General features: G+C 41.1%; 1 protein-coding gene across 1 annotated transcript; it reads left to right on the forward strand.

Moving 5' to 3' along the window:
- The first annotated feature begins 1,511 nt into the window (after positions 1-1,511).
- PROKR1 (prokineticin receptor 1) lies at positions 1,512-9,900 on the forward strand. Its single transcript, XM_015856549.2, has 3 exons — positions 1,512-1,772; positions 3,292-3,968; positions 7,538-9,900. The coding sequence occupies exons 2-3, from the start codon at positions 3,451-3,453 to the stop codon at positions 8,232-8,234; spliced, it is 1,215 nt and encodes a 404-aa protein (XP_015712035.1). The 5' UTR covers positions 1,512-1,772; positions 3,292-3,450; the 3' UTR covers positions 8,235-9,900.
- The last annotated feature ends 1,491 nt before the right edge of the window (positions 9,901-11,391 follow it).

Consider the following 11,391-nt stretch of genomic DNA (forward strand, 5'->3'; position numbering starts at 1 on the left):
AGATATAGCAAGTCCTAGGCCCTGTTTTTAACCTTCAGCGTACCTGTGTAGCTTTAAAAGCGACACTCAGGACCTTTGGTTTCACTGTCTATTCAACTATTTCAATTCGACAAATGCAAAGCACTGCCTCGCACAGTACATGCCAAATGCATCATTTCACGGTATTACCAGTATTTTCTAAGAAACAGCTTGACACATACAGCACAATTATTTGGACCGTGGTGGATGAACAGCTGTACAGAGGCTACATGTAAAGCACAAAGTGCAGATCTGGAGGAGCTGCAGTTAACAGGGATACACTGTTCTACAGCAGCTGAGGTTTTGGCCTAAAGGAATATAAATATTTAGATATCATGTTAGTTGGTTAACTCACTAGATAACTTAATGTGAGACAGCTGAACAAAGTCTTAAAGAGAACACAAGCATTCTTAATGTAAAGTTCGCAAGAACTACATTAAAAGCTAGCTTACATTAGCTCTTCTAAAGGCCTGTTTCTAGTGTATGTGGCACATTTTAGGGATGTTTTAGACCTGATTCTGATGTACAAGACCCACGTTGTCTCTTCTTCAAAGATTTGTGTGTGTGTGTGATAGAATTCAACAAGTAGACCATGCCTAATTTCCTCACTGTGTATTTGGTTGGATCTTTTCAACATATTAAATACATCTAAAGTGGCTTTTCACCTACTAGAATGAGTGCTAAAACAAAACCAACTGAAAAAATTCATAATGACATCTGCTAGCTTTGGCCTTCCACAGGTTTTCTGGTACAAATGTCATATTACTGTTTTTTCCATCCAAACTCATTTCACATTTGTAGTCATTTAACAGATTGCTCTCTTTATTTCCCACTTTCAGAGGTAGGACCCCACTAGCTCACAATAGCTCACAATACGGACTCACATACCAAGAACTATGCAATGTGTCCCAAATACACTTTGAAAAATGAAAGCTATGGTAAAGATAACCAGAGGTGCAGAAGAGGACAGGAGATCTGCAGCACATTTCCTTTCCTTTTGCAGAACTGGGAAGCAAAAAGACCGCTGGGGTGCGAGCACTTCAGAGCAACAAGAGGCAGCATTAGCAAAGGACACCACATTCTTAAGGATTCACTGCCACTTTCCTACTCTGACTAATTCCCTCAGAGGTCAAGGGAAGCTGTCAGAAGTCCTCTGATTTATAGCTGTTCAATGCTTGACCCTCGTTTCTGCACAAGCTGCCACAGTAGCAGTCTTCAGGACAATGGCTGCAGAGATAACCACAGAGAAAGGTTCCTGGGAAAGTGGTTCTCTCTTCTTCCTCCCGTTCCTCTCCAACAGGAGCTTTGTATTCTGCTTCTGTTTCACACCAGGTATAGGTAGCTGCTGACCAGCACAGACAAAACTCAAAAATCAATCACACACTGGGGTTTTACATCCTCCATGCTCAGATTCATTAACAAAGACATTCCGCTGTTCGCTGCATTCAGGCGACTTCAAGAGCGGAAAAATAAGGCTGGAGACCTGTGCTGTATTGTCTCTGTATTGTACTGCCTCTTTAAAATTAGAAATGCATGGACAGCTTCAAGGTGCCTCCCACTGAGAAAAGGCTTTAGATGCATGCACGCAGACAGCACAGTTATCCTCCATCTGAGCTACAGGGCAGAGAAATGATCGTTCAGCAAAGTCCTTTGGCTGCTTTTGTAGTAATCCCTTCTGTGCTTCAGTGACAGCAACGTATTTGCAGGGGAGAATCCAGGAGGCTACACCCAGAGCCCCAGAGACCCTGAAGAAGGTAAGAGCAGCTGCAGGTAGTTAGTTACTTGATGGTATTATGTCCATTTGTGTGAGCTTGTTTTTATTAGTTTTAATGATCTTTCCTGATATTTTGCAGAGAAATTTGTGTAAAACAGATGTTGCTCCTTGCTATGACCAATATATGGATTCTGTGTCCACGTAATTGTTTAGCGCCAGTGTTACGCGAAGGCTCACACTTTCAGTCAGCTTTGGGGATGTCGTGCAAACCAGTTAATTGTTTGAAATGCTGTTTAGTTTCAGGCTTTGGCTTTCTGCTATTCAGTTGTTCTGCAACTCTCAGTCTGAAAAGCAGTGTGGAGACAGAAGTTGTACAGAAGAGTTTCTCCCAGATTTACGGAGCATTGGTACACTAGGGGCTGAGAGTGGTCATAGGGAGGGATGAACAGCTCCTCTGTACAGTCCTTTGTAGCCATTGTGAGCATTACTCAGTAGCTTTTCTTGAGCTGAAGACGTACTGCTATAATAATGAAAAAGCAGCAGTCCTCCTCAGTTCTCTTCTGGGATGGATTAGGACTGTCCTGATTATCTGGGAGTCTGGTGTGAGGACTCCCAGACACAGTGTGGGAGGATGCAAGAATACAGTCTTCTCAGCATTTTGATCCAGAGGGAAAGGCAAAACTAAGGAGTAGACTAGATATTTTCCTCAGTGTGGGAAATAAAGCTGTTTTTAATGTTTGGTACAACAGGCAGTACGAAGAGGGAAGTATCCTTCTCTCTCCTTTATTTTCAAATATTCAGGGTGCTTTTGTCTTGCATAAGGAGGATTTTTCCTGTTACCTTAAAACCCTGTTTGTGGAAGCACCCTCCTTTTGAGCAGCTGGTTTGCCTTTGCAGCAGAGCCTTACAGGAAGGTTCATGGGACAAATTCTTGTCCATGCAGACTGGCAGTATTCCACTGGTTTGTGAGAAGCAATGATAGATTATGCGGGCTGGAAATCTGGTCATCCCTCCCCCAACACTCACTACATGGCTGCCAAAAAAGAAAGTGCTGGCTTCACTCTTTTTTTGGGTCTTGGCAACTCTTACTAATTAAGAAATGTATTTATAAGCCAGGACATTGGTTCTCTTCTTTCTTGTTGAGACATCCAGCATAAAAAAAAAAAGCCTTGCCCTGAAGAGACATCAGATACTTCTCAACAAACCGAGGTGCCATCTCCTTTTAGCTCTTTTACCTCACACCAAGATGTCAACACCATGGACTTGAAGGCTGGCAGATATGTGAAGTAGATTGTACACTCCTGTACTGTCACTTTACTCTGTGCTAAAAACAAAATTTCATTTTTGGTAAATAAAACTGCCAGATGTTGCAACCACTGACTTATGCAACTCTAGGTATTTTATGATAACCAAAGCATCCTTTCACAAAGTATTTCTTCCCACTGTGCACAGACAGCAATAGAGCTCCAGGGCAACCAGGTGGATATTGCTTCCCCTATGAACATTATTTTTGCTGTAATTTCCTCTCAGGAAATGTTTTCCTTTTTTTGTTTCCACAGAAGATGATAAAAGATGCTGTTGCTCTATAGTCTCATGGGGACAAACACAAGGTGACTCACTGCTCAGGTGGAAACTTTGGATGAGGTCTCTTGCCTGCCACTGTTGTGCCCTGACACGCTGGGTAATTTTAATACAAATCTAAGGGTCAGCCAAGCCACATGCATCAAAAGAAGACAGACATGGTCCTGGAGCAAGATGAACATAACCCAAATGCTACCGTCCATCTCAACTTTGCTGCAATCTACAATCTCCATGATGGAGATTTAACCTCCATGCGAAATTTTTCCTTCCCTTTCAATTTCAATTACAGTGATTATGACCTGCCACTGGACAGCGAAGATGACATGACCAAAACTCGCACCTTCTTTGCAGCCAAGATTGTGATCGGCGTGGCTCTTGTTGGCATCATGCTGGTCTGTGGCATTGGCAACTTCATCTTCATCGCTGCCCTTGCCCGCTACAAGAAGCTGCGAAACCTCACCAACCTGCTGATTGCCAACCTGGCAATCTCAGACTTCATTGTTGCTATCGTCTGTTGCCCCTTTGAGATGGACTACTATGTGGTACGGCAGCTGTCTTGGGAGCACGGCCACGTCCTCTGTGCCTCAGTCAACTACCTACGGACTGTCTCTCTCTATGTTTCTACCAATGCTCTCCTGGCTATCGCTGTTGACAGGTAGGTGAGGAGTTACAACTGCTCAAGGAGAAGGCCAGATTACTAGGTTTTTACTAAGCTCAGCTGTTCTGTAGGATGTGGTCATTTTAAGGTAGGTGCTATACAGACCTGGGTATCTTTTTTCATAACAGCTTAATCGCATGAGGTCATAAGATCATCTCAAAGAAAACTATGTGGACATATCTTGTTTAAACTTTTCAGGTGAAAAGAATGTTCATTTATTAAAGCCTTCCCCTCCGGCCCTCATGAAAATATATCCAACTCAACTGTTGGAAAAGATTTAGGAAAGAGGAGACTGAGAAATGTGAAACAGTCAATAGGCCAAAAAAGAAAGGTGTTTCACCCAATCCTGCTCCAAACTATGTATCTCTAAGGAATTTCCATTACTGGGCTACAGAGCTTTTCCTTTTGCCCCACCTTTACAACAAAATGTGAAGTAAGTATTCTTCACAAAGAGAGAAATAGTCGACTGGTGACTACAGAATTAACAGGTGAGTTTCCTAGTAGGGTTACTGTCTTACAGGATATGTTTTTCTCACTTCTAAAGTCTTCTCCACCGTTTTTGTTTTGGTGTGAAAGAGAATAACAGGTAAGACCTCAATCAAGCTTGCAAAATGGGGTTATTATTCCCTGTCATGCTCTACTGAGCAAACCCAACAGTCTCAATATTAGTTAGCACTGAGGTCTTAGATGGATGCTCCAACCCAGAAGTGGATGCTCAGTGAGTATGATCAGCACGCTCCTTCACTGAAATACTCTCTTTACATGCCTCTCTGAGGATGGCATAGCAGCAGGCTAGGAAACATCCAAATGTTATTTACAGAACCCATGAAACAGTGGTGATTGCAGTGTGTCCAGGAAGCGTTAAAATCCTCCATCAATGCAGCCTTCCAGAGGGTTTATTACAGCTTTCCTAATGGTGTGAGCTGAGCACACTGCTGCTTTATGCTGTAGTCATAAATAAAAATAAAGCACACCTGCCTTTTGCTGTAGTCCTGAGAAATTTCTCTGTTTGCCTTTCACTCCAGGAATTTTAACAATTCATATAACTATGCTCTTTTTTGTAACTCCTGTTCTCTTAGTCTCGTGTTCTGTGGATTCTGATAGACCCAAGTGCTGAGGATCAGCTTCATGCTGATATAAGCCTGGCATGCCCAACTCACAGAAAGCCAGAGACCTATACAGTAAACTGTTTACACAAAGACAAGTCACCTTTTGTGTATAATCATACATATTTCTATTTACCCTCTGTATATCCATCTACACACTGTATGATTTCTTTCAAGAACTTCTTACCAATAATGTTTGCATAATCTTAGGGAATCAAGCCTTCATTTCTCCTTCTGAATTATTACATTTTATTTTTTAAAAAAACATTCTACTGCATCCCAGTTTGACTAAATAATACAGGTCACTGAGCCCTCATGTCTGAAAGGAAATAAGAAGATTTCTTGCATATCTCCCCACACATCTTTAAAAACAACCCTGGAAATAATTAATCACTGAAGTTCATTGTGAGAACACTTGGGTTTCATTGTCTGTTATGTGTGAGGTTTTGAATGAGTAAGCAGAGAAATTCATTTCACAGCCATGTTGGTTGTGTCACGGGGGTAGTTGACTTTAGCCCCTATTAGATTTCTCTTCATGTATTTAGGTCATTTTAAAAGGTTCACCTGTGTAGAGAGGACAATCCTACTCTGTAGGACTTCTCACAAGTCTGATTCTACTTCATATTTTTGCATGTCTATTTGCAGAAAACATATAAGAATTTCAAAATCTTAAAAAATAATGCAGTGTGAATGGAGATCTGAAGAGGAGGATTTTGTGCTAAGCACACAATGCCCATGCTGTTAATGTTCAGGAGGGGGGGAGGTTGGCTGTAACTGGGCTCCCTGGACTGAATGCTCAAGAGCACCTGGCATGTTTTATGTGCTCTTTTGGATCACATCTTCCAGTGCAGTTTCATCTTTATCCAGTTTGTGTGTTCTAGCACTATTTCACAGTGACAGCAAAGTGTGGTAAGCAATGGCAACCAAGAAATCCATCACAAAATTCTGCTGTGGAGATTTCCCCATTCAGCCAAGCTTTCTGCTGAGCTGATATGCATACCTATCAATACACACATCTTATTCCACAATGCCCTTTCCACAAGACCTGATCTAAAAATATTCATTTGTCAGCTCCACAATGAAGATGAATAATTCTGCTGACCCTTGACATCTAGCCTGCGGTGTTAAAAGCAATGAGCAATTTATCTGCTTCCAAGATCTGGCTTGTGAAATGCCCTACTGAATCTCCATTTTATTTTAGGATGAATTATATCTGTGTATATCATATATACAGACAGAAGAGTATCTGAATGAATGAGAAATGCCACTGTTTCAAACAGCCCTTTGTGTCAAATACAACTGCACTGAGAGCTCTGGAATTTCTCCTCTTAGCAGCATTGTAATCTGAGCTAGAGAGCATCCTAATGTAAACTCATACCCAAAGCTTCTTAAAAAAAAACACCTTCCCAACTCCAACCAAATATTAGGAAAAAAGAAAAAAAGAAACAGAACCCTGCAACCGAGAGTGAATGCAATTTGGTCCTAAGCCCTTTTTTAACTGAATCAAGGGCACTTGATTGGTCTTGCAAGCATCATACTTCTAATTCTCCATACTTGTTTGTGAAACACTGCAGTGCATTGTGCAGCTTTACAGTAATAAGAAGTGCTAACACCTAACTCAGCTTGTACAGGATGGCACACACTACTTAATAAAGCATATTTGAGATTAATTATTAGCTACAGACACCTCCAGCAGTCTAAACAAAAATGTGCACGAGCAGCAAATGGACATACAGTCCTTTGCTGGTGGCTGAAAAACCACCTGTAACCATTGCTGGTGTCAGCTTCATATCTTTTCACTCCATGGATTAACAAGGCAAATAATGGAAATACTATCATGTATGTTATATATATATATAATTATATTCAAATTGTTCTCTGCATAGGCAATTTTTTCTCCTCCTTCTATGTATTTGTGCTTATACCTGCACCTGACTAGGTGTATATTAATGTGTATTTTAAACACCTGTACGTGTGCTGCCCAACAAAGTATTCCAGATGCTGTATCACGGTGTGTCCTGGATACACTGTCATCTCCGTATTGCATTATCTCCTGCTAACATATTTGTCAGTAATAGGAATATTCCCTCTCTTTCTCTTCTTCTAGTCTATCCATAACTCCCAAATGCATGATCCCTGTTAAGAACTGAAAAGTTTATGACACCACACTACATCTTTTTCAGCTTGGCTTTGTTAGCAGGTGGGAGTTTAAGACTGAGTTCTTAATATGCAGTCAGGTTTTCAGATTGTCGAAGACCTGCTATCTTAACCAACTCCTCAGCTATTTGCTCCAGAACTTACGATTTAGGATCTTCATTCTAGGCCACTACTTTGGCCACGTGTCAATCTCTAACAATCCCAGCAGTTTCCTCCTGCCTTATTCTGTCCACATGTATTTTGAACTGTGCTCTGATTAATGCTGTTTACAAGCTCCATTATGAGTGTATTTGTCTGTTCTAGGTACCTGGCCATTGTTCACCCACTGAAACCACGCATGAATTATCAAACAGCAACCATCCTGATCGCCTTGGTCTGGATCGTCTCCATCCTTGTAGCTATCCCATCTGCATACTTCGCTACTGAAACTGTATTATTTATAGTAAAAAACCAGGAGAAAATTTTCTGTGGTCAAATTTGGCCAGTTGACCAACAGATGTACTACAAATCCTACTTCCTATTCATCTTTGGCATTGAATTTGTTGCACCTGTGATTACGATGACCTTATGTTATGCCAGAATCTCTCGAGAGCTTTGGTTTAAAACCGTACCAGGATTTCAGACAGAGCAAATCAGGAAAAGGCTTCGATGCAGAAGAAAAACAGTAATGGTACTGATGTGCATCTTGACCGCCTATGTTCTTTGCTGGGCACCCTTCTATGGCTTCACCATTGTTCGTGACTTTTTCCCCACAATCTTTGTGAAAGAGAAGCATTATCTTACTGCTTTTTACATAGTTGAATGCATTGCTATGAGTAACAGCATGATAAACACAATGTGTTTCGTAACTGTAAAAAACAACACCATGAAGTACTTCAAGAAGATCATGTTGCTCAGGTGGAGATCAACATACCGTGGAAGTAAATCTAGTACAGACTTAGATCTCAGAACAAGTGCAATGCCAGTCACAGAAGAGGTAGACTGCATAAAACTGAAGTAAGTTTTAGGTGGTTCTGATCTCATATTCTGGAGGGGGGGCAGGAAAGAGGAAATAGTACCACCTCAGAAGATTCTCTCTTTTGTTCCTGCAAACACCCACTGTTGAGAGGCCTGAAGAAGCAGCATGCTATGGATTTCTGCTAGAATCCTTCTACTGGACTGCTGCATAATCCCATAGTTCAGACTGATGCTGTGCGTCAGTTTACCCATCTGTGTATTTGGAATGTAGTCACTTGTTTTAGAGCTGTTTAAAACTGATAGAGAACACAACAACAACATCAAAAAACAAAAACAAAACAAAAAAAACATTAAAAAAAAACAGTGAATGAATTAAAACATATTTCAAAGACAGAAGAGTTGACCATCACTCCTAGCCATGATGTCTCTTCGTTTCTTCTGATCATAAATCTTTTACTTTCTTCGAGCTTATCGTTCTCATCTTTAAGCTGCTTGGTGTCCTTTTCCTTCTGCTTCTTCATGGGCAAGATAGGAAGGATAGCAAAAAAGGCCATTTTGCTTCTTGCCACTCCTTACTCTCAGTTTACCTCTCATGAAGAAGCTCCTTGAAGCCTACAGACTACCAGCTTCAGTTATCCAGTGTGCAGCATGCTCTAATGAAAGGCACATTCTCTGCAAAGTTCACAGAGCTGAATACTGCTTCTCAGTCTAGTAAAGACCTGAAGTCTCTTCATGTGCTATCTGGTTTAAGAATATGTTATCAGCACTCCACCCTGTATTTTTCTGTCGAGTGTTACTCTGTTTATTAAGTATTTGAAAATTAAAGAGGGACAGTTTCCTTCTCTCACTTCCAGGCACCCTCTGGCCAGTTGTCGGCTGCCTTGAGTGACTGAGTACTTCACAGAATCACAGACTCAATCACAAAACTCTGGGGGTGGTGAACAGCGTCTCTAGATTATCCAGGCCACACTCAGTTTGAGCAGGTTGCCCGGCATCGTGTTCCATTGAGCTTTAACTTACTCAAAGGATAGAGACTCCATAGTCATTCTGGGCAACCTCTGCCTGCGTTCAGTCCTCACAATATTTGTTTCCACAATAATTGTTTCCTTTCTCTCTGATGGAATTTCATCTGTTTCAAATTGTGCTCATGCGACTTGTACTGTTTTTCAGTGGGACACGTCGGTGGAAAAAGTCCACCCTGCTGAACCATACCTAGACAGCTTATCCAGTCTGTGTACGCCTTCAAAATAAAATACAAGTAGGGCCAAAAATACAAAGATTTTGGGGTGATGTGTCCTGCAAACAGTGCAAACAGACTTTGGTTTAATCAAGCTGGTCACTAAGTTGAGTAGCTCACTGTCCAGCCAAACATGAAGCAACAACTCCAGACAAATTCTGCATTGCCTCCCACAATACCATTTTTACTATTCTCAGTTTGTGCAACTCCACGAGTGTTTCTTAACTGGACTGCAATAAAACAGGTGACAATAGCAGTAAGGCACATAATTTAACTATTTAACTACACCTAAAACGCCGTGGACTATCGTGTATTGAAATCAGTCTTTTCTATTGTGAAAACAAATGCTTCCTGTTTTAAAGTATGTGGCAGCACCTACTTTTGGAATAAGTGGCTTTTGTAAATAATTTGTTTACTTGTGAATATTAAGTGAGCAGCGAACCTTGCTAATAAAACAGCAAACACAGAGTCACGATGAGCATTCTGAATTATTTTTTATATTTTTCCCTCAGCCATCATTTCTCTACTCAGGCGATTACCATGAGCTATCCAGTGTCTGCTGAAGAAAAGCTGCTAGGCTGACCAATTAATTTTAATGGCAAAAGGATATTCAAACCATTAAAGTGCTCAAATCCTCTTGCCATTAGCTGCTCTTAAAAAATATGTGTTGGAAAGATCTCATAATTTCCTCTCTGAGGCCAAACCATTACTGAAGTCATTCTTTTACATGACGTTTTTAGGGAAACGGAAAAAGTACTAAACCTACTGTTTTCCCATCCTACCAAAAAAAACAAAAAAAAAAAACAAAAAAAAACCAAACAAACAAAAAAAACAAACCATCAAGGATTTGCAGTATTACATTATTGAGAGCTTTAATCTTGTAATTTCTCCTGAAACTATCAGCCCGTATTTATCTCCTAGAGTCTGTTGTAGCTATTAGGGATTAGCTGGGAACGTTACCTGTTGTTAGAGTGTCCTGATATTCCTCCCACTTATTTTTCCTTGACTATTCTTTGTGAGAGTCAAGCAACCAGCAATTTCCACATCTGGAAAGTCCAGACCAGAGTGGAATGGATGCTCATTGGCAGCATGCAGGTCCTCCTTTACTGCAGAGCTCAGCAGCAAAAAAAGCTTGGAGAAAATGGAAAGCAAAAAGAAAATAGAAAATAAAAACCAAACATGGCTTTCCCAAGGAAAACCTTTTCCCAAAGGAAAACCTGCTCACACAGGTTTTTACAAATACGGAATGAAGGCTTTTATTTACCACTGGCAAAAATGCACAACTAATGACGGTGACTATGTTGAAAAACAGTGCTTTGTAGCTGAGCATTTCCTCTATCAAATAGTGATATTGTGCTCTTTGTATCTGTTGGCAGTTTCCACAGAAATAAAGAGCAGGCATTACTTTCACAGTGACCTACATACATGCAGCCCTAGACAATTCCTCTTTACTCAGTGTAGCCCAGCAAGCCAAAAAGTTGGACTGCACCCTTCTGGTGCTCTGCTTGTAAGAGCCTTACCTACTTACTGCCATGCAGGAGAAGCAGCCTGTTCTAGCACAAGCTCTCACCCACTGGAAGACAGTAGAGACTGCAGCGATTGGCTGTCCCCAATTAGCTCCAGCAGCAAGGAGGACTTCAGCAAGAACTATGGGATGTGCCAAGGATGATGAGAGAGCTGGAGGCGATGATTCCATGTTAGAGCTGCTTGGAGGGTTTAGATCAAACATGCAGTTAATTAATCACATGCAACCATGTGTACACTGTGACTTGCCCCAGTTTTTGTTTCCAAAGGCAAAGATTTGGTGTTGTCATTGCTGATCCTTGCTCAGTTGATCCTCTGGTACAGCTCCTCCGTGAGGAGTATGAGGGCTGTGGGAAACGAGTAAGGCAGCACACACAGGCTCACTTCACTCTCCATCCCCTCCTAGAGGAAGAACTGTGCTGTAATTAGAAGTGATAAA

The sequence above is a fragment of the Coturnix japonica genome, chromosome 3 (genome assembly GCF_001577835.2).
Source record: "Coturnix japonica isolate 7356 chromosome 3, Coturnix japonica 2.1, whole genome shotgun sequence".
Classification (NCBI taxonomy): domain Eukaryota; kingdom Metazoa; phylum Chordata; class Aves; order Galliformes; family Phasianidae; genus Coturnix; species Coturnix japonica.

Coding starts and splice junctions, on each gene's coding strand:
- PROKR1 (XM_015856549.2), top strand. CDS start 3,451: ATGCATCAAAAGAAGACAGACATGGTCCTGGAGCAAGATGAACATAAC. Junction 3,969..7,537: donor CTGGCTATCGCTGTTGACAG/GTAGGTGAGGAG, acceptor TGTCTGTTCTAG/GTACCTGGCCATTGTTCACC.